The 24440-nt window shown below is 38.3% G+C and overlaps 1 protein-coding gene across 2 annotated transcripts in view; it reads right to left on the bottom strand.

The window, feature by feature from the left end:
• Window positions 1-1651: 1651 nt before the first annotated feature.
• Window positions 1652-24440, bottom strand: part of LOC104613371 (myosin-1-like) — a 54073-nt gene continuing 31284 nt past the window's right edge. For both annotated transcript variants that reach the window (XM_010281148.3, XM_088903447.1), the window contains exons 17-23: window positions 15323-15529; window positions 8156-8361; window positions 7932-8067; window positions 7357-7486; window positions 7092-7238; window positions 5825-5904; window positions 1652-2594 (exon numbers count right to left, since the gene is read on the bottom strand). In XM_010281148.3, the coding sequence (XP_010279450.2) occupies window positions 1908-2594; window positions 5825-5904; window positions 7092-7238; window positions 7357-7486; window positions 7932-8067; window positions 8156-8361; window positions 15323-15529 (1593 nt within the window). In that variant the 3' untranslated portion in view covers window positions 1652-1907. The remainder of the gene's footprint in view (window positions 2595-5824; window positions 5905-7091; window positions 7239-7356; window positions 7487-7931; window positions 8068-8155; window positions 8362-15322; window positions 15530-24440) is intronic.

Here is a 24440-nt window from a genome sequence, read left to right as displayed (position 1 = left end):
ACATAAATCTGATTGTATTATGGCCTTATAGACATTGCCTTTTTTTTAGTTCTTTTGTCTTGACCCATTGTTGGCCAGGACAGTTCAATTGCTACGATGAACCCAATCTTTATCAATGTTTAAAATATTGGTATTAGGTATCATATTGGACAATTTGAATACAAATATAGACACGTTTTGGAAATGCATGAATACAGAAAAAAAATATGTAAGCGCATTGATACACTAGGAAAATACATACAAATTCCATAGATACATTAATAATATTAAATTTAAGATCAAAATAGCCACAAAATAATGTATAAACACATAAGAAATGTATATTTTAATGGTATATATGAAAAAATATATTACAATTAATATACCGGTATGCATAAAAATCATGAATTTTATTTATAATGCATCAATTATACTTGTTCACAGGCTGAGCCTATTAGGCTTTTGATAAAAGCCAAGCCCAAGCCCAGCCCATGAACAGGTCTAGCATTAATCTGAGTCCAAAACACTAAACATATACACCTACTATATTTTAATTATTATATCAATTATTTTTTATTTTACTATTTTAATTTTTTAACATTAACAAAAAATCAACTAAAATATTAAATTCTAAAATGTAAATTAATATATCAATGAATGATTTCTAAAAATATATAATCTTAACTTAAAGTATATCACATTTGTTGAAATTTCTAAAATACACTTCATATGCAAAGCTAGAAATTTTAATTACTAAAATAATTATTCCATTATTAATACTTTAATTTTTATAAAATTTGTAAAATAAAAAAACATTTTTGAAATAAATGTAGATTAGTTGATTTGATAGATTCGATTTAATATTATATTCTTGAATATTTTGTAAACAATTGTTTATTTTCTATAAATAATAAATATTCATCAATTTAAATTAAAATATCAATTAATAATTTATAAAAATATGTAAAATTTTTAAGATGCATATCATGTGAAAATTTATAAGTTTTAATTATTAAAATAATTATTCTATTGTTAATATTTTATTTATAAATTTCTTGATATTAAAAATCATCTTTTAATATAAACATGGATTTGATAGATTATTTATTCTATTAGTTTATATAATAGTAGTTTTGAATATTATTCTTTTAAGTTTTTAATTGAAGTCGTTAAGCATAAACATGTGCTGCTTGTTTGAATTGCATGCGGGCACTGAATTTAATAAAAATCATTTTGCTTCATTTATTATCATAAGATGTATGATTTAGTGGTCTAGAGTTGCATTTAAGGTTGAAGTGTTGGGCCCTAGGTGACCTAGTTCAAATTACCATATACAACTTTTTGATAGAGAGACAATGTATCGATGTCTATTGGACAGACAATGTATTGATAGAGACAATGTGGGATAAAATAATAATTGCCCCCTATTTCCTTTTTATCAAAAGGATAGACATGGGCGAAATGGGTGAATGTGTCCAGCTCAAAAACGCTCTCAACAGCATACGCTGTCTATTGGACAGCCAAAGTTTACAATTACTGCATGAAACTTTGGAGAAACATGCTTACAAAGTTCTGCATGATGTCCCAATATGATCTGTTCTGAATCTTCTGATCACCAATGTGGGCATTTGGCAACATCAAATAGTCAGACTAGAAGCAACTCACCTGCAAGTGATTCAATCATTACTCTGAATTTTATTAATCATTTTTTATTTTGTATTTCTTTTTCCAATAAAAAGGTGGCATTTTGATAAGGCATTTTACATATTTAGATCTTCTGGGGACTGAAAAAGCACCGAAGACCTCTTATATTTCAGCTGAAGCAGCGAAAATACATTAATGATCTTTTCAGCCAATTCTAAACATAAACAAATTGGCTAAACAAGTAATCAAATAGACACTAGAGAGTTGTAACTTAAGAATAATAACTAATTTATCCTTGAGCTGTTTCTCCTTCCCCACCATTTCTTCCTACCCTTCTCTGCACTTCCTGCCCCATTTCCAAGTTTGTGGAGGATTACCTTTGTCTCTCGCAGTCTTGCCCCATAATCCTTCTTCCAAGCTTCAAATATCTGCTTTAACCTTCTCAGTTCTCTGTCAGGATTTATACTTGCCTCAGCCTGCCCTGACTTCACCTCCACCAAAAATTTGGCATCATCACCAAATACCTGGCTCCGCTGTTCAAATTCTTCTGCCAATCGGCTTATAACACTCAGACCTGCACTCATCTCTCTGTCCAAGATTTGGGGCCCAGGTCTCAACCCGTTGTTCTCCTGGCCCTTGCTATTGTTGTTCCCAAGATCCCAGTTATGTTCTCTGTCATCAGTTGCATTAACCGAGGCATCAGACTTTCTTTCAGCATCATCAATTACAAGGCTCTTCTTTGCAATGGAAAGGCTGGATTGTAGGGAACTCATCTGTTTTTGCCACACTTCTTCCATGGACTTCATCTTCAGCTCATACTCAGACCACCTGCTTTCATACTGCTGGAGCCTTTGGTGGAGAATGTCATTTTCTTCTTCCTTTTCCCGCAGAGCTGCCTCTGCCTTTAGAACCCTGCGCTGTAGCTCTGCAAGGACTGATGCTTTTACCAGCACCTGATCTGGTTCAGAACCCTATTTGCAAAAGTGAACTAGGTTAATATGAATGTGAACAATTTGAAAACGTACAAGAGAAGGCAACATAGAGCAAATATTAACTTGGCCATGCATACTTTGCATTCCAGGAAATGTTATTTTATAAATAGTGAAACTAAAGATGAAAGAATGGCATCACATCAGGACTATGAAAAGTACATTTAGACCCAAATCCTATGCCACTTCATGGATTGTCTCATAGGAACATGCAATGTCAATCCTGCCTTGGAGCTCAGTCCAAAATAGTATGGCTCTTGCATCTTGATGTTAGTTAGTTTACTGTTAGTAATGTGTCAGCATTCTCTTTATTTGTTTTTTATTAGAGTGTGCCACCAGGGGCATTATTGTAATTCCTCCTTTTATTTTTTGTCACTCTACTATGAATAGAAGAAAGGGTGCCGCCAGCCTATTCTTTTGGCTCCCCAAACACTTTTTGCTTCTCTCCTCTCCTTGTTTTCTATTACTTCTTGGATGAAAACATGGTATCAGCTGATCATTGGGCAAGCAATATAAGCATTCAGATATCTTTTCTTACCCAGAATTCTCTGTTTTTTTAACTGTGGAGTGAAGAATCCCTAAGGCTATGTTTGGTTTGAAGGAAAATGTAGGGAAAGGAAGGGAAAGGTAGGGAAACCTTTACAAACCTTGTATTGGTTTCCCCGTCTCAGCTCTAGATGGGGCCATCGACAAAAGGATACAGACAGAATCGGAAAGCATACCTGGCTCAGCCATCAGAGTCAGTTCAAGGCAGACGACTTCACACTAACCAGAATCGGAAACCTAAATCAGTGACACACGAGACTCAAAAGAGGAGAGTCTGCTAACCCATTCACAAGAGTCGACGAAAGAGGAGAATTACGGTACCATGGACCTGGGAAGACAAGAGCTCGTTCAGAAACGTTCATCAATCGATAGCTAGCTCGTTCATCAACGAATTCATCAACCGAAGAAGCGAGTTCCCAAGGAGCAGAGCGGACCGGGGCCGAAAGAGTTCCTGTGTCCTATTATGCTGTTGGTGGTTACTGCTAGCGGGCAGGTGAGTAGTCGCCTAGGCGGACAGGGGAGGAGCGAAAGCCAAGTAAAGAAAGGAAATCGAAGATTGTGCTGCGAACGAGCGAGCCAAGGCTATGTTAATAGAAGAAAAGGGAATGAAGCGAAGCGATGAAAACAACCAACTCCTCATGTAGGGATCTCAACCATAATACTTCAACCACATCATTGGCCATGGACCTAAACGCAGCCTTGGCACTAGAACAAGCAACAACGTTCTATTTCTTACTCCTTGAAACAAGATCCTCAAATAAAGGCACAATGCCATGAGGTAGAGACCTCCTATCATCAACACATCCATTCAAATCAACATTTATGTACACCTCTATTTTCATATGACCATTATTTTTGAAGAGTATGCCTTGGCTTAGACATCTCTTCAAGTAAGCAAGAATCTTCTCAACTGCAAGTAAATGGGATGTTCTAGGAGAATGCATGTACTAATTGGCAACACTAACAACAATGTTGAGTTGTGCCAGACATAGATAAAAAAGTTTTTCAACTAACTTAAACATAGCTTTGTCTTCAAGAGGCTCACCACCTTTTGCACTTATCATTCTGTTCAATAAGTGTATCAGTAGGCTTAACTCCTAATTTCCTAGTTTCATCCAATTGAACTAGGACATATTTCCTTCGGGAGATAAAAATGCCATGTTTGGACTGAGCCACTTCAATTCTCAAGAAATAGCACAAATTATCCAGGCCTTTCACTTCAAACACTTTGTTAAGTAACTACTTAAGAGAACTAATCTCACCAATGTCGGTGCCTGTCACCACAATATCATCAACATACATTGCAAGGAGAGTCACGGAAGAACCTACCTTGATAAAAAAGAGTGTGGTTTGACTGGGCCTGCACATAGCCAAACTTCTCCAAGGCAAGTCCAAATCTATCAAACCATGGCTTTGGAGAATGCTTTAGACCATACAAAGCCTTCTTCAATCGATCACTATTGAGAAAGACATTTTTAACATTCATCTAAAACAATGGCCATAAGAAATTTGCAACAAGGGACAAAAATACTCCAAAAGAGTTCATCTTAGCAATTGATACAAAGGTTTCTATGTAACCAATACCATAAGTCTATGGTTATCCCTTTGCAACCAATTATGCCTTGTATATCTTTCAACTGGGCCATCAATGTTGTATTTCATATTAAACACTCATATGCACCCAACATGTTTCTTCCCCTCCAACTGATCCACCAATTCCCATGTATTATTTTTAATGAGGGCATCCGTCTCCACCTTCATTGCATCCTTTCACTCAATCACCAATTAATTAAAGTAGTAGTTAATACAATTTGATGATAGGAATGTCATCCCCAACCTTTCAAGCCACAATTACATAAGTCCAAAAACAGCTAATAGGTTCCCAACAGCCCAACTTGAGAGGGAGTTTTGTTAGTTTACTGTTAGTATGGTGTCAGTTACTGTTATTGTGCTGTCAGCATTCTCTTTTGCTTGTGTTTTATTAGAGTGTGCTGCCAGGGGCATTATTGTAATTCCTCCATTTTATTTTTGTCACCCTATTATAAATAGAAGAAAGGATTCGACCAGCCTATTCTTTTGGCTCCCTAAACACTTTTTCCTCTTCTCCTCTCCTCTCTTCTCCACGTATTTTTCCATTATTTCTTGGATGAAAACACATCCAACATATATAATTACTTTGGAAAGTCATAATATAATAGAAGGCATCTGTAGATCAGATGAGGAGGTGTAGATGTAGACTCTGATCTGAACACAAAGAAAAGTGATTCAGACACTCTAAGTGCAGTATATTTGACAGGAGGATTGGTACTTTTCCTTTGATCAAGAACTTGGCCATACAAGCATGAACCTTGTGGCTACATGACAATCTTAATCAGTTGAACTTAAGTTAAAGGACCTCCATACACAAAGTTGATAGCTACTTCATTATCTACACAAATACAGAGTTATGCATACACATGCTAAAAGTTAGAAACAACACACAAGGACCCGCCATTTCCTTTCTTTTAGTTAGAAATTCTCAGACAATCTACAAGCAATTTATCAGATGGACATTGTAACATGGATTTAACTTGGATATGCATGGAAGAACCGAACTTGAGTATTGAGTATCCTCAGAGTGTTTGAAAGATATTTCATATGATTAAGATATTAGTGTTGTAGAATACCTTTGTGCCTTCAAATTTCTGGGTTGAACTCAACAAAGTTACATCACCCGAACACCTTCTAACTAGCCAGCCACGAATAACTGCAAGATGAATTTAACACAAATCATGAAATACACTAACATACTTTGCAAAAGACACCATCTCAAGCATATAAATAAGCAGAAAATTTCCTGTTTTCCTGAGCTTGATTTTGAAACATCAACTGAAAATTCTCAAAGCTTAAAAAGTAAAAATAATGAGGGCAGTGGTACTGCCAATTATTATTACTGGAATAACAATTGTATCCAATATTGTAAATTTGTAATGGTGGTATAGGTGTCAAGGCAACACCTAGACATGTGCCTACTGTCTAGGCAACAAGGTGTCCATGGAGGGTAATCTCACTTACCTGCCTGCTTTTTTGTACAAGGTGCTATATAATATTTTTTATTTTAATTTTATGCAATTACAATAATAAAATATACATTATTATACTAATTTATTTACTAATTTTATGCAATTACAATCAACACAGATGTTGTAGAATCCGGATCTCCTCCCAACAAAAAAACATTCCAACATGATCAGTGTCCACACATCTCGTGCAGTGAGTCCCAGCCATATTGTGAGATGTGTGGGCACAGATCATGTTGGGGCAGTTTTTGTTGGGAGGAGATCCCAACTTGTTGGTGTATGCTCTCTTATATTTCCAGATTTGCAAGTCAACTTCAGGCTGTAATCCCTCTCCTTTTTCTGGGTAGATGGGATTGTACAAATCTAAGTCACCTATGAACTCTTTCAAAAAGGGGAGAAAAAAGAACCAACTTAATTTTCATAGCCCGTATGGATGCCTAGAGCATAAATACTTATTACCTCATTATTTCACACACACACACATGAAATTTTCTGTACAATTGAACTTTCCATTTCTTCATTATTCTTCTTTATTACCTGAACAATGTGAATCAAATCTCATAATTCACATTGGAACTTGATTCAATTTGAACACCTGTTGAGGTTTTACAATCCTATTTGTTTTGACAACTATAACTAGACTATGACATTCCATATTTGATTTGACAAAAGAAAACAAAGTTAAAATATTATTAATAGTTATAGTGGTTGAAATAATATGATAGTAGCCATTATCTAGGGTTGTTTACACATACAAGAAAGTGGTTTGTCTACTATAGCCACAATGCAACTATTGACTATTAATCTATTATAGTTTACTTTGCTAAATTAATGAAACCAATTGGCAGGCCTAAAAGGAAAATTAAAGTTTTACCTGACTGTATCACTATTGATGCATCACGAACATTCATGAATTTTTTCCTAGCAGTTCTGCCTTTTACCAGCTTCTGTATAAACACAGCAGCTCTATGAGTTCGTAGTAAGATAACATATTCCTTTCTGGCTTTCTCTCCACGAACAACTGCATGGGTAAAGTCAAGATATTACTTGTCCAGATGATGATAGAAAAACCAAAAGAACTTTTTCACTATTGTTACACTACATTTTCTATAATTGAAGTTCCAAGAGGAAGACAATACATGATTGCAGAGTGGCAATTCCACTCCTAAGTTCCTTGAGATAAATGCGAGCCTTGTGACCTCTGAAACAGCTTTGAACTCGTAAAATGCCATGGAGAGTACGATTTCTTGTATCCTCAAGTGCACCAATCTATAGATTGTTATAGTTGCATAAAGTTTATTCCAGAAAGAAGGCATACAAAAGATAATTTTCTCATTAGTAAAACTACTTTAGGGGCTTAACACAAAAGATAATTTTCTCAGCATTTTCCACTTTCTTGAAGTAAAGGCAATTCTCATTCTAGTCTCTAGAGTAGGTATATAAATGACCTGCCCACTCCTAACCATTTGAGTCCAATTTTCTTTTGATGGACAGCTTCCCACAATTTTTCTGTCATGTCCAAAAGAACATGATAACTCTTCCCTTCAAATTGTAAGCATACTGAATTGTAAAAACCAAAGCCTCTACTTGTGCAACACATGATGAATATTTATCTCTAGGAGAAGATGTAGTTGATATCTCCTCATTAATTTATTTATTGTGTCAATATACAAAATCTCTAGTAAAGTTATAAAATATAAGCATTTTTCCCTACCTGTCCAGTTCGGAAAAACAATTTTGTATAGCCAACTTGATACATCTCTGGCAGAATATTGAACTGGTGAAGAATTGCAACTGAAACGCTGAGTGGATCTTGTGAGGCAACACTCTCCAGAAGAAGAAAACCATACCTGATATGGGGTATAAACGAAAGAGGAAAAAGGTTCTTCAGAACCATGCAAATTATGGGTGTTATTACATATCTATATATATCTTTACCTGCTTGCAAACTTTTGGTGTGACATCCTAGTAGGATAACCAGATCTTGATATTCGGACCACCTCTAGGACTCCACAACACCTTAGCTGCTGCAATATGAGACCTTGTTCATAAATTCCAGGACGCTGCAAGTTGTTGGGCTTGATACAGCGTATGAAGTGTGGTGTTGTATTCTCCAACCGTTGCATTAATTGGAAAAGTTGACCCTAAAGAAAAAATAATGACAAATTAACCGCAATTTTGTGAAAGGACTTATGATGTCATTCTGAATCTTCATAGTTTCTTAAAGACAGTAAAAATGAGAAGGACCAGTTTATTGGAATGCAATGAATATGGGAGTTTGGCAAGAACAAATTGTTGCTTTGGAACTACTAAATTTTGTTCAAAAAGGCTTAAACCACCAATGCTTAAGTTTTTAATATGAACCTTCAAAGCAGATTATTGTATAGGAAAGAGAATGCTAAAAGGACAAATAGAAATGAAGTGGTGCCCAGAATTTTAGGACGGGTATCTCCATTATTAGATGGTCTTGCTGGAGGAGTTTCAAGCTGTGAGTCATTATGCTTTTTCATTACTGACATAAGGGCCTTTTGTACATCTCTGTACAAGTAATCAGCTTGAGGATCTTGGGCAGCCTCGTATTCATTCATTTTCTATTGAATCTTGGGCTTCACAATGAGACATGCTTATAAATCTTCTAAAAATATTATAGTACTCAGTTACTTATCAAGAAGATGTTGGCAACATAGTAATCTAAAAAAAATAAAAATTATGAATTAAGAAAAAGGTTGATCACATAATTGCAGTAATATCTTTTCTTCTCCAATAGAAATGGGGAAGGAGGAAAAAGAAAAGCCACAAGGGCTATCAGTACACAATAGATTGCTGCCTGACCCAAGATGGGGGCATTTTAAAACTTAGTCCACATAAGAACCAGAAAGAGGGTGTTTCCTATCAAGCCCAATCCCAAAGCCCCAACCATTAGTTAGACCTAAGGCAAGTTGATGACATGGCTATGAAAGTCATAAAATGAGAGAAAAAATGTGTATATAAAAACTGAGAATAATTCTTTGGTGCAATGGTAAAATCTCAGTCCGCCAGTGTGAACTCGTCTTACACCTCTGGTCTCCAGCCCAGATGAAGGAGGATTGTGTCAGTTTTTTTTTTTTTTTTTTTGATAATAAAACAAAATTTATTAAAAGAGAAAAAGCATACAAGAGAGAGGTGACAAGCAGTCACCCACAGAGAAGAGGAAACCTCAAAACAGAGATGACTCCAACTCAAAACAACCTACAAAGAGACCTTCAAAACCTAACACCCAAACACCCCATTCCACCTAGCCCCAAAACTACAGGCACAATAAAAGACGCAAACAAAACAGGCAGGACATGAACCGGCCACCATTACTCTTCTGCAAACCCATCATCACTCCCATCTGCTTCATTCCAAGCCTCTCCTCCTTGCTCCTCAACATCTCTCTTCAGACTCTCCTCCTTCCTCTCGAACTTTTCAATGGCTTTTCTGGCAAACTCCTCTCCTCCCAAAAAGAAAAGAACAAGTTTTTTTTCCAACTTCAATATTTTTTCAACAATTTCTCAATACGTGGCCCAACCTTCTCCGTTTTTTCTCATGAAATTGTGCTAGCTATCCTCACATCAACTTCGTTCCTTTCCTCAATATTCTTGGCTTGCCATTGAGTGTTAACTTCCTGTGGAGCTAAAATCGGATGACAAATCACTTCTCCCTCTCCAGGATCAACTAACTCCAACAATTTAGTCTTCGCAACCTTTCTCTTGTAAACTTTCTTAAAGTTGTTTGTAGGACCAGCACCAACCAGGCCAAGCTTCAACCTAGAGAAAACTTTAGTTACGTGAACCAGGCAGCTCATGAAATTCCATTGGTTAAGCTGTGTGTTCTCTCATTTTTTTACTATATTTTGATTCTAAGAACCGAGATTTTTTCTTTCTATCCATCTACTTCTGCATTCCCTTTCCATTATCTATAAATCTTAGTAGACTTTCTACTGATGAGGGAGACCATCTAGAGACAAATATTCAAATCTAAGAGTTATGGGTAATGTTGAAATAATTTAGTTATTTGTGTTAGGGTCTGTTTGGCTAGTTAAAGCGTTTTTTTTATTTTCTGTTATTTCTGTTATTGTACTCACTTACAGCAGGGGCACAAGGGTCTTTTCCCTTCCTATTTCTGCCGCCCTATATAATATAATAGAAGCTGGCGCCGCCAGCACTGTTCTATTGCTCCAAACCTTTTCTTCTTCCTTTCTTTCTTCTCCTTTTCTCTCTTCTTCCCTTCTCTTCTCTACTTCCTCATATTTCAATCGGATTTATTGCCAAGATGGTATCAAAGCAAGGCTGTTGAATCTGGGCGACCAAGCTTTTTTCTCTTCAAGTTGCTAAATCAGGGCTGATAAAATCAGATCTGCAACTAGTACAACCCTAAAGTTTTCTTTCTTCTTTTATTTCTTTCCTTGGTCGTGTACCAAGTGGAGAACAAATGAATCCAAACCACTGAATATTGGCAGACTTTTGTGAGGGTTATATTTTTTATTTGTTGGATCGTGTGATCCTATACCTATGAAAAGGTGACTGTAGGTCATAGATGACCTGTTTCCTCTGCTCGTTAGTCTGATTTCATGTGTGTTAGGATCTCTCTTATTGATTAATGATGTGGTGGAACTTACTGGAAAACAAGTAGGCTGGGACTGTTCTTCATGCAGATCTGAAAATCAGTCTCATCATAGTTCTTCTTTGGAAATTGGTGCTGTTTTTTGTGCTCAGATTAAGTCTAGAACTGAATTGTTGTGTGTGGAGCTTTTGTCGATATAAGGAGGGATTCTAAGTTGAGAGTTTAGATCAAAAAACCTTGTGTTTACCATGTCGTCTGAGAATTCTGCTACTTCAGAGATTTCAGGGAGCCACAATGGAGTGAGTAGGGGAATGGATATGAATTTCCCCATGGCTGTTAATCCCTTTGATGGTCTTAACTACCTTGAGTGGTCTAGGGGAATAAAACTCTACATCACTGCTAGGGGGAAAATAGGATACATCAATGGGAGAGTGAAGGAACCGAAGAACAGAAGTGTTGAATATGATAGGTGGAACCAAGAGAATAGTATGGTGATGTCATGTCTTTTGGTTTCCATGCTGCCATAGGTAAGGAAAACTTTTATGTGGGCTGAAACTGCTTGTGAGATATGGGAACAAGCAAAGTCCACCTATTCAGAGCAAAGACACTATGCCAAGATATACCAACTGCAAGCTGAATCCTCTACTTGCAAGTAGGGGGAGAGGAGTCTCTCGATGTACTATTCTGATTTGACATCGATATGGAAAGAACTTGATCACTACCAGAATGTGAATTGGAAGTGTGATGAAGATGCAAAGGCGTATAAGTCACTTGTATCTCAGCAACGGGTCTTTGCCTTCCTCCTACGGCTGAATCCTTCATATGAGTCCATCAGGGTGCAAATCTTGGGTAGTAAAGACTTGCCATCAGTTCAAGAGGTGTATGCCTTAGTGCAATCAAAAGAGAGTAGAAGAAGTGTGATGAATTGTGTAGAGGGGGAGTCAGTTGCCCTAGCTGTCCGGGGAAATTCAAATACAAATGTCGGAGGTGCTTTTAAGAAAGATGACTCTCAGAAGAGAACAGATGATAAGAGTAAACTTTGGTGCACTCACTGCCAGAAGACAAGACACACTAGAGATACATGTTGGGATCTCCATGGAAAACCTAAATGGGCATAGGATTTGGGTAAGAAGTCAATACCTGATCAGGGCAAGAAACCAAGTCAGCAAAATCAGAAAAAGTATAACTCAGCTAATATGGCGTCGCCAAAGACTAGTCCATTGGTAACTCAGGAGAGGCATCCCAGTTCTGACCCTAAGGAAGAAATTATCAACTCCTTTCGTGACCATTTGGAATTGTACGGTAGGACTCTCCGCCAGATGGATTCTGGTCCTACTCCCTCTACCTCTTTCGCGTCTACATCAGGTAACGCTGCCACTGTCTTCCATGTGTCATCTCATACCACTGATTCTCCTTGGGTTATTAACTCCGGAGCCTCAAACCACATGACCGGTTACTAGAGTATAAGGCCCCACATCAACTTCTGTTTCCTATAGCTCCGTTGTCCACCATTCCGATGCGTGTTTTTGGGTGTCATTGCTTTGTCCATAACTTGTCCCCTACTTGAGGTAAGCTTGATCCTCGGGCTATTCCTTGTGCTTTCCTTGGTTACCCTTTATCTCAAAAGGGGTATCATTGCTATGATCCTACCTCTCGCAAGTACTATGTCTCCATTGATGTATCCTTCTTTGAGAATCAACCTTTCTTCTCGATTTCTCCTCAGGGGGAGAGTAGGGTTGAGAAGAAACAAGCGGCTCAAACTCAACTACCTCCTTTACCCGATCCTCCTCCATTCCGGGTCTTTCATCCTCGCCATAAAAGCCAGCAGAGTTCAAGAGCCGTGGAACCTGACACTATGCAACCAACATCATCAAATTCGCCAGAGGCAGATCCGTCTCATCAGTCAGGTACACTTGCTCCTATTTATATGCTTGTTCCTCTCAATGTTGATTCCCCTGTCATCAATGATCTTGATGTTCCTATTGATAAGAGAAAGAGTGTTAGATCTTGTACCACTAATCATCATATCTCTAATTTTGTGTCCTATGATCACATTTCACCTTCATTCCGTGCATTCCTCTCTTCTGTGGACAGTGTCCCCGTTCCTAAGAATGTGGTAGAAGCTTTATCTAAACCTGAACGGACAGATGCAATGCAGGAAGATATTGATGCATTACACAAAAATGGCACTTGGGAGTTGGTGGATCTTCCTGAAGGGAAGGAACTAGTGGGTTGCAAGTGGGTGTTCACAGTGAAACACAAGGCTGATGGAATTGTTGAAAGGTACAAGGCTAGACTGGTAGCAAGAGATTTTACACAGGTATATGGAGTGGACTATGCAGAGACTTTTGCTCCAGTAGCCAAGATGAACTCTATCAGGATTCTTCTTTCATTGGCAGTAAATCTTGACTGTGAACTTCACCAATTGGACATCAAAAATGATTTCTTGAATGGTGACTTGGAAGAGGAAGTGTACATGACCCAACCTCCAGATTTTTGTGCCAAAGGCAATGAACAAAAGGTGTGCAGATTAAAAAAATGCCAGTCAGATCACGCTTAAAGGTGGAAGTATATACTGATGCTGATTGGGTAGGAGCAGTTGATGACCGAAAGTCTACTAGTGGATATTGTGCCTTTGTAGGAGGAAACCTGGTCACATGGAGAAGTAAAAAACAAAGTGTGGTGGCTAGATCTAGTGCTGAAACAGAATATAGAGCGATGTCTCATGGGGTTGCTGAAATCATGTGGATAAGAAATCTGTTAGGTGAACTGGGTTTTGTAGTGAGCAATCCTATGTAACTCTACTGTGACAATAAAGCTGCCATCAATATTGCTGCTAATCCAATCCTGCATGATAGGACGAAACACATTGAAGTGGACAAGCATTTTATTAGAGAGAAACTTGTAAATGGAGAAGTGTGTACTCCATATGTCAGCTCAGAAGAACAACTTGCAGATATCTTCACCAAAGGTCTTCATCATGTGCTGAAATCATGTGGTTGTAGTGAGCCAATCCTGCATGGGGTTGCTGAAATCATGTGGATAAGAAATTTGTTAGGTGAACTGGGTTTTGTAGTGAGCAATCCTATGTAACTCTACTGTGACAATAAAGCTGCCATCAATATTGCTGCTAATCCAATCCTGCATGATAGGACGAAACACATTGAAGTGGACAAGCATTTTATTAGAGAGAAACTTGTAAATGGAGAAGTGTGTACTCCATATGTCAGCTCAGAAGAACAACTTGCAGATATCTTCACCAAAGGTCTTCATTTGTGTGACAAGTTGGGCATGATTGACATCTATGCTCCAACTTGAGGGGGAGTGTTGAATTAATTTAGTTATTTGTGTTAGAGTCTGTTTGGCTAGTTAAAGCGTTTTTTTATTTTCTGTTATTTCTGTTATTGTACTCACTTACAGCAGGGGCACAAGGGTCTTTTCCCTTCTTATTTCTGCCGCCCTATATAATATAATAGAAGTTGGCACCGCCAGCACTGTTCTAATGCTCCAAACCTTTTCTTCTTCCTTTCTTTCTTCTCCTTTTCTCTCTTCTTCCCTTCTCTTCTCTACTTCCTCATATTTCAATCGGATTAATTGCCAAGAGGTAACATATCATTCTAAGAGTTATTACATCTAGTATGAACTTTTTTTATACCCTATTATAGAGATCAAAATTAAATGAATTGGTTATTAGTATGAGAGTCTTAATCATGCACCTGGAGACAGAAAACTGATGGCTAAAAGTTCACCGATGTGCAAAATATGACTGGCATAGTGCTCTTGATGCATCTACCATTTATAAGTGCAAGTGAAAAATGAATAACTATTCTGTAGTAGAGGAAAAAGCAGAGTAAGAAACGAAAACTAACTAAGAACAAAATAAGGTCTGAAAACACAAGAAGATGACAAAAGTAGGAAAACAATGAAGAAGAGCTAACTAGATAAGCAAAATCCCCATTTTATATTGAGGTGTAGATATGATAACAGTCACTGAACATCAGTGGTATAACAGGTGGTAGTAACTTTCTAAAGAGTAATGCTTATTTTAAGACATGGTACAGGTGTTTGCAGGTTCTACATTGAGAAATATAAAGCAAGATATTGTTTGTTCAATAGGTTATGAAGGCATCTGTAGAAGGACAACTTAGACTGTCCTTTCAACTCTGAAACTATTGGATTGGATTACCAGTATAAGATTCATGGAACACATTGGGCTTTGCACATGGGGAGTACGTCTATATGCAAAACATTGATGCATTGGAATCATTAATCATGTTTTATAGAAGCTATTAAGCCTCAATACTATTATTGGTCATACAGACAGTCTGCACCATCCTGCTAAGGTAAAGACCATCACAACCCTCCTACTATTTACTATTTTTTCTTCCATATTTATTAAATTGCACAAGAGAAGAAAGAGAGAACAAAAGTAAGAAAAGATAAGAAAGAGAACAATCACCATGTTTGCGATAATTGTATTTATGTTTATAACAATTGATATGCTATAAATATAACAACTACCTTGAATTTCATTGCAACACTTAGCTTTTGGGAATCTGCTCCCCCTGATTTATATAAAGGACCAACAACTGGTTTTTCAGATTGAGTAAGCATCTTGGATGCAAATATCTGGGGGAGTCGGCATGTACAAGAAGACAAAAGTTGAATAGAATCTAAATGCAACAGATCTCTGTTTTTCTCCAGAAAGCAACTTGTGTCATATGTAACCTGAGAAGGGAAGAATAAACTTTTAAGTCTTAAAACTTCAGGCAGAAAGAACAGCTAACAGAATTGAAGGAAAAATCTGAGGTATCCAACATTTACAATGCTTGCCAATCACACATTGAGTAAAATGCATTGGAGAAAATAATACTTGCCAAATGCCAAACCACATCATTCACAACTTAAAAGAGAAATTGGTACTGTTGATGTACATTATCTTATTATTAAGAGGGTGATGTAGACAGAAAAACAAATTACATGCAGCACTTCAAGTATACGACAATAAGCACAAGAAATACCAACCTGAAAACAACAAAACAAGTTGGATTTTTGGGGATTTCAGACCTGAACCTGAAGTAAAACTCTACCTGGAACAATTCCACTACAATAACAATGGCAGCAAGCTGGCCTCCCACGTGGACACGCAGAGATAGAGGGATTGGAAGGTGCCAAAATGGATCGGCTCCTCAAAACCCAAGCTTCCAATACTTGAATACCCAAGCTTGGGCTGAGCTACAGCTAAAACAAGAGAGAAGCCAATTAAAATATTTACACATAAGCCCCTAGAACGTTTCCCCCTCACAAGCAACTCCTTAAGAACAAAATTAACTTCAAATGAACCCCCAAAAGATAACTTTTGTTACAAAAAGACCCAAGAGACCAAAACCCAACAGTGCACCCAACTGCCCCTGACCAGAATCTGATTTATAAAATGATGAAAATACCCCTGGACCCAAATTGTCAACAAACTACCTAGAAACAACAATTTGGGATCCTACTCCAAAAACATGCAAAACAGAATACATTCACATTTTTTCTTTTTTTTTCTTCTTTTTTCTTTCTTTTTTTTGGCCTCATCATTCCCGTACAAGCAGCAATTTTAGCAGCCTTGTACATGTTTCCATCTAGCTTCATAAACTCCTCTTCAGTCTTCACTAATCCAAGAGTTCTCAATTGTTGGTTTCCCTTTCCACTTGACCAAGAACCTAAGATAGGCCCCATTTCGAGTGTCGGTGACTTGAACATCTTCTATACCCTCTACTTGTTCAAACTCGTTAGAACCACTGGCCCTTTGTGCTTGTCCTTGACCAACCTTTGTTGTTGGTTCTAGATCTCCATGGTAATCAAAGAGGTCTGTTGTATTTTGATGTTGCCCCTTTGATGTTTGGCACTTGTGACACCTATCAACATAGTAAAACACATGCATTTGTAGACTTGGCTAGAAGATCCTGATGGAATACATAACCTATTGCCCATGAATAAGTAACCATCATTCCACACAAACTTGGCTCGAATATCCTTGTCACATGTTGCATAGCCTCTACAAAAATAAGGGTCATCTTGGTATTGGTCTTTGATGGAGCTGAATCCCACAACATTAGTAGACATTGTGGTCACCAAGTGAACTCTCCTATTAAGTGCATTGGCTACCAGGTTTTGTTGTCCAACCTTATGCTTCAAAACAAAATTATATTCTTGTAGAAAATCAACCCATTTAGTATGTCTTCCCTTTATCTTCTACTAGGAGTTAAGATGCTTCAATGCTTTATGGTTTGAATACAACACAAACTTCTTGGCATAAAACTCAACATCATAAGTGGAATACCTCCTTCTAGCATAATTGAGTTTCTCACTAAAGTAAGCAACTAGACAACCTTCTTGGCCAAGGACAGCTCCAATCACAACATGTGATGCATCACAATCAAATTCAAAGAGCTTGTTAAAATCAGGTAAAGCTAGTACCGAAGCATTGGTCATCCTCATCTTTATCTCTTGGAAGCTTTTCTCAGATGTGAGAGTCCAAGTAAACTCACCTCCTTTTAAACATTCAATAATGGGTGCCACAATAGTGCTGGAATTCTTTATAAATTGACGATAAAATGTTGCTAGCCCATGGAAACTACGAATTTCAGTTAAGGTCCTTGGTGTTGGCCACTCTTCGATAGCTTGAACCTTTCTTGATCCACTTCAATATCCTTGGATGAAACAACTTTTTTTTTATCAATTGGATGAAACAACATACCCCAAAAACACCAACCAATCTATCATAAAATTACACTTTTCAAATTTATATATAGCATATTTTGTCTAAAGACTTGTAAGACTACTCTCAAGTGTTCTAAGTGGTTGTAATGATCTTTGTTGTGGATGAGTATGTCATCAAAATAAACTACCACAAGCTTCCCCATAAACGGCCTTAGAACTTGGCTTATGAACCTCATAAAGGTAGGAGCATTGGACAATTGACAACCCAAATGGCATAACCAGCCATTCACAAAGACCTTCCTTAGTTTGAATGCAGTCTTCCACTCATCCCCCTCTCGGATACGAATTTGATGGTATCCACTCTTCAATTCTTTCTTTGAAAAGACTTGTGAACCAGCCAATGTGTCTAACATGACATCAAGGCGAGGTATGGGAAACATGTACTTAACTGTAATCTTGTTAATAGCACGACTAACAACACACATATGCCAGCTACCATCTTTCTTTGGCGTGAGCAAAGCTGGTACAACACATGGGCTTAAGCTCTCACGTATCAGCCCCTTCTTCAATAGCTCTATTACTTGTCTTTGGAGCTCCTCATGCTCCTTAGGACTCATTCTATAGTGGGATAAGTTAGGCAATGCTGCTCCCGGCATTAAATCTATATGATATTGTACATCTCTTAGGGGAGGAAGGCCATTGGGTAATTCCTCAAGCATCACAACAACATACTCATAAAATAGCTTCTTCACTATCTCCAGAACAAGTGTTTCTTTGCTAACTTCTTCTCATCTTCCATAACCAACACATAAACATCATCCAATTTCCCATCTTCTTGAGATACGTGTTTAAGGTGAATAGGGTAGTGGTTGGCTTAGTTTCATTCTTTGGAAATGAATCAAGTTGCATTGGTTTAAGAGTTATCTTCTTTTGGTCTTTTACAAAGTTGTATGTGTTCTTGTCCCCATAACGAATGGTCTTACAGTCATATTGCCATTGGGACAACATCACACCACACCGATTCTTCAAATGTATTACTAGTAGAGAAATTAACTAAGCATTTAGAAGAAACTCTTACCTCATTTCCTTTGTTGAACTACAAAATACAATATGGTCGGGGGTGTTGAACAGTCTTGAGGTGCACCTTGTCCACTATCTCTTGAGAAACAAGATTCTCACTACTCTCACAGTCAATAATCAGATTACACAACTTTCCACCAGTTGTACGTGTTCTAAAGATATTCTTTCTCAACCAATCCCCTGGTAGTGGTTGATCACATGATTCCTACCAGCCCCAACACTTCGACCAACTGCTGAAGTTGTACCTTGGACAACACTTAGTTTCTGCCCTGAACTCTGACTCAATTGAGTTTCAACCTTCATAACTAGATGATATGCATCCTTTACTTTATACAAGCAATGTAGGTTGACTTGATCTTGTATTGGCAACCTCCAAACCATTGATATATCTACTAACTTTTTATTATTCAATTTCTATCATATTATTCCAAAGAGTTAATCTATTAAACTCTCTTGTATACTCTTTTCCCGTTGCCTTAAATTCTGCACTTTTTGGTAAAGAGTTTGCTCATAATTTGGTGGTAAGAATTGGGATTTCAGCTTCTCTTTCATTCTTCCCCAAGAACTAACCTTTCTTTTCCCCTTCCTTTCTCTACCCTTTGGTAATTTTTCCACTAATCCAAAGCTATCCTACGCATCTTTGTTGTTACAAGCTTCACTTTTCTTTATTCATTCATTTCTTTCCAATCAAAATAATTTTCAATGTTGTCCAACCAATCTACAAACTCTTCAAGTTCCAACTCACCATCAAACTCGTTAATATGAAGTTGAACACCATGACCTTGATTGGATTGTAAAGGTTGCACTATTCGGTCTTCCCACCACTGGTTGTTATTCCTTTCATGTTGATCACCTTCAGGTCGCTCAATGTCTTCACTTGATTCTTCACTAATAATGTTAGTGGGTTGTTCATCAACTCTACGAGCTTGTCTTCTTCTTCCTAGCCCCAAATCACTTGCTACGTCACCATCCCTAGCAGCATTTTGAGCTACAAGTTGAGCAAGATGCTCAATCTGTTCTTGTCGTTCTCTTATAGCCTCTTGAAAAACCTCTACAGTGACATGTTGTGCTCTTCTACCACCCCTACTACGTCCACCCCTTGCAGCCATAATAATATAGCAAAACACAAGGAGATGAACTTTGAAGCAAACCCAAGGTTGCCCTAATACCACTTGATGTGGACAAAAAAACAAATTACATGCAACACTTCAAGTATACACCAATAAGCACAAAATATACCTGTAGAGGAGATGGGCCGAACACCTTGCTCTCTAATTCTTCCTGGTCACCGAACTATTCTCCAAGTGTGTAGAGACTTGGGCACCCTCCAATGACCTCCAAGAACCAGGCAAATGACTTTAAACTTCCAGCCCTAGAACATCCTCATGCAATTGGCTAGACTAGAACCACATGAGGGTCACGCCCAGCTCTGACTTGCTCTGATACCAAGTTGAAAACAGTCCTCTTGAAGTATAGAACTGCTTGAGATTAGATGCAAAACCAGAAAAATGAACAAAAGAAGATTAAGAAGTTGAGAGAGAGAGAGAGCTAGCGGCAATGAGAGAGTTAGAGAAGAGAGGTTCGAACTTAACCTCCCTCTAACACTCTAAATCATTTTATTAAGTTAATCTTTGAAATATTACAGAGAGGCCCTTGGATGGGCAAGAAATTACAAAGACAGAGTACAAAAGAAGATTAAGAAGTTGAGAGAGAGAGAGCTAGCGGCAATGAGAGAGTTAGAGAAGAGAGGTTCGAACTTAACCTCCCTCTAACACTCTAAATCATTTTATTAAGTTAATCTTTGAAATATTACAGAGAAGCCCTTGGATGGGCAAGAAATTACAAAGACAGAGTATATAGGAGTATGAGCCCAGAATAAGGCCCATTACAGAGAAAAAAACATAAACAAAACATAACATAGAATGACAGCCTATGGGCCATTCGGCCCATCTCCTCTACAATACCAAGCTGAAAACAACAAAACAAGTTGGATTTTTGGGGATTTCAGACCTGAACCTCAAGTAAAACTACTCCTAGAACAGTTCCACTATAGTAATGATGGCAGCAAGCTGGCCTCCCGCGCGGACATGCAGCGCTAGAGAGATTGGAAGGTGCCACAATGGATCGACTCCTCAAAACCCAAGCTCCCAATACTTGAATACCCAAGCTGGGGCTGAGCTACAGCTCAAACAAGAGAGAAAGAACCAAAAAGACCCTTCAGAAACAGCCCCCTTCTCTTTTATAAGACCCAATGGCTTGCTGGAGAAGCCAATTAAAATATTTACACATAAGCCCCTAGAATGTTTCCCACTCACAAGCAATTCCTTAAGAACAAAACTAATTTCAATGAACCCCCAAAAGATAACTTTTGTTACAAAAAGACCCGAGAGACCAAAACCCAACAGAAGTGCACTCAACTGCCCCTGACCAGAATCTGATTTATAAAATGACGAAAATACCCCTGGACCCAAACTGTCAACAAAGCTACCCAAAAACAACAATTTGGGATCCTATTACAAAAACATGCAAAACAGAATACATTCACATTTTCTTTCTTTCTTTCTTTCTTTCTTTTTTATGGCCTCATCAGAGGGTAGTTTAATCTTTTATTGAGGAGTTTACTAAAGAGAGGCAGTATGATCTTTTCATTTATTTTAAGTGTGTGACCCTTGTATCTAAGCTATGATTAATATACAAGTGCTGGAGTTGACTGCAAGATTTGATTCATTTTTCTCCCATGGTCCCTCCCTCCAATCCCATGACTTTATTTTGGGAAGTACATATTTTTGAATGTGTAGGTTTTCAAGACTACTATTCAGTCTTGACCACTAAGAGATTTCAGGTTCGATGAGAAGAGAAAGTGAAGAAGTAGAAGAAAGAGTGGTGAAAGAGCAGTAGAACACAGATTTTGAGGAGAAGAAAAGAATGTCAATATTCTGCCGCCGCCACTTAAGTTAATATATATAGGTTATGCTAGTTACATGAAAGGACATATCTGCCCTTGGTGTTTACATCATAACTGCTAACAAATAACAAACAATATAAAACTGAAACTAGAAATAACAGAATAGCAAAATAACCACAGCTGTGACTAAATACATTCTACCCTACGGACAGAGTGGGACCACAGCTGTGGGGCCCACATCAATGTTCTCTACACTCCCCCTCAAGTTGGGAGTATATGTTCATCATTCCCAACTTGGATAGATCCGCCTCTAGCTTCTTTCTTGATACGGCTTTAGTGAGGATGTCTGCTAGTTGCATACTGGATGTGATGTAAGGGAGGCATACTTCTTGAGATGAGACCCTCTCTCGCACAAAATGGCGGTCAACTTCAATGTGTTTGGTTCTGTCATGCTGTACTAGATTATGTGCTATATTAATAGCGGCTTGATTATCACAGTACAACATCAGGGGCTTCTCATACTCAATACCCAACTCCTCAAGTAGAGATCTTAGCCATAGGATTTCAGCCACTCCATTGGCCATGGACCTGTATTCTGCTTCAGCACTTGACCGGGAGACAACACTTTGTTTCTTATTCTCCAGGAGAAAAGGTTTCCTCCCACAAGGGCACAATATCCTGAGGTAGACCTTCTGTCATCAACACTCCCAGCCCAATCTGCATCAGTATAGACCTCCACCTTCATGTGATTGTTGTTCTTGAAAAGTATACCCTTACCTGGGCATCTCTTCAAGTAGGCTAAGATTCTTTCTGCCGCAAGAAGATGTGTGGTTCTAGGAGAATGCATGTACTGGCTGACAACACTAACAGCATAAGTAATATCTGGCCGAGTGAGGCAGAGATATAGGAGCTTTCCTACCAGTTGCTGGAACATAACTTTGTCTTCAAGAAGCTCCCCACTCTCGGCACTAATCCTGTGATTCTGTTCAATTGGTGTATCTACAGGCTTGACACCTAACTTTCCAGTTTCTGCCAATAGGTCTAGGACATATTTCCTCTGAGATATAAAGATCCCTTGTTTGGATCTAGCAACCTCAATACCCAAAAAATACTGAAGTACACCAAGGTCCTTCACCTCAAATTCTTGGTGAAGAAGCTATTTAAGAGACTCAATCTCATGGCTATCATTCTCTGTGACCACAATATCATCAACATATACGGTCAATAGTGTCAAAGAGGACTTCACCCTCTTGATGAATAGGGTATGATCTGACTAAGCCTGTACATATCCAAACTTCACAAGTGCTAGTCTGAATCTATCGAACCAAAATGTGCCTATTCTTCCTTTCGGCAACTCCATTCTGCTGAGGTGTATGAGGGCAAGAGCTCTGGTGGATAACCCCATGATGAAGAAGATAAGATGTCAATGATTTAGCAAAGTATTCCTTTGCGTTATCGGATCTGAGAACTTTGATCTTGGCATCAAACTGGGTTAGGATCATTTGGTGAAAATTTTGGGTCAGGGAAGGTACCTCATCTCGTGAACGCATGAGATAAACCCAAGAAAAACGGGTATGGTCATCAACAAATAACAAAAAATATCTGTACCCACCCATGGAAGGGATATGATAAGGCCCCCAAACGTCAGTATGCACAATATCAAAAGAATTTCACTCCTTTTATTACTCAAGAAATAAGGCTTTCTACAATGCTTAGCAAACTCACAACTTTCACACTGTAGCTGAGACAACTCAATAGACTCAAATAAAGTAGGAAACAGACTCTATAAAGATCGAAAAGACAAATGACCTAATCGGTTATGCTTTGGCATAACCGGACTCACACTCTGAGAAACAAAAGACAACTTCTCTACTGACTCTCCCTGACGGAACCGCTCCCCGAGCAGATAGATCCCATTCGTCTCACGGCCAGTCCCAATCACCTTTTGCGTCTCCAAATCCTGAAAAACACATCGGTTAGGGAAGAAGGTTACTGAGCAGTTCATATGCTTGGTAATACTACTGACTGAAAGAAGGTTAGTATCAAGCTTAGGAACATGCAAAACAGATGATAGGGAGATAGTATCTGAAAGCTTGATGTCACCCTTCCTAGAAATAGGAACCAGGGAGACATCAACAATAGATACCTTATCCCTACCAGAAGACAAATGGTAAGTAGTAAACAATGAAGGCAAGCTAGTCATGTGATCTGATGCACTTAAGTCTATTACCCAACAAGGTTCAGTAGTACCTGGAGCTGAGGCATGATAGGCTGAAGCTCGAGTACCTGAATGGGCGAAGTCAGATGTGACAGGGGCTGATGGAGGCTGCGGTGGCTGAGCTGAATTTCCAACCTCCTTTTCTAGCTGTATTAGGGCAGCCCGAACTGCAGCTAAGGTTTCCAAAGATGTTCCTTTTGTGCCAGATGAGGATGCTAAATCAGTGTTCATGGCTACATGAGCAGTGCCCTTCTTGTTTCTTAACTTCGCAGGAACCAAGTGGGGATGCAGTTTCCAACATGTCTCTTTTGTATGTTTGGGTTTCTTACAATGTTCACATACTACATCCTTATTGTCTTCCTTCCTCCTGTCCTTCTCTGAATCACCCCCTGATTTTGGTGTAGCCGCTACAAAGGCTGATGTGGGTTGCATCATAACCTTCCTTCTGGTCTCTTCACTGTGTACAAATGAGTAAGCCAGAGAGAGAGTCACACTGTCTCTAGTCAAAATCTGTTGCCTCACAATATCATATTCTAAGTTCAGTCCCGCCAGGAACTCAAACACTCTGTTTGTCTCGATGTGCTTTCTATGGGTCTGAGCATCTTTGGGACTCTCCCACTCAAGAGTCTCTAAGTGATCAATCTCGTGCCACAGGGACTTCAAGGTAGAGAAGTAGACCGACACCGGTTTCTCTCCTTGTTTAAGGGTGTTCACTTCACATTTCAATT

Source organism: Nelumbo nucifera, chromosome 4, assembly GCF_055504915.1.
Source record: "Nelumbo nucifera cultivar China Antique chromosome 4, China Antique-T2T, whole genome shotgun sequence".
Classification (NCBI taxonomy): Eukaryota; Viridiplantae; Streptophyta; class Magnoliopsida; order Proteales; family Nelumbonaceae; genus Nelumbo; species Nelumbo nucifera.
Note: the sequence above shows the minus strand (reverse complement) of the source record. Positions and strands in the feature narration are given on the sequence as shown.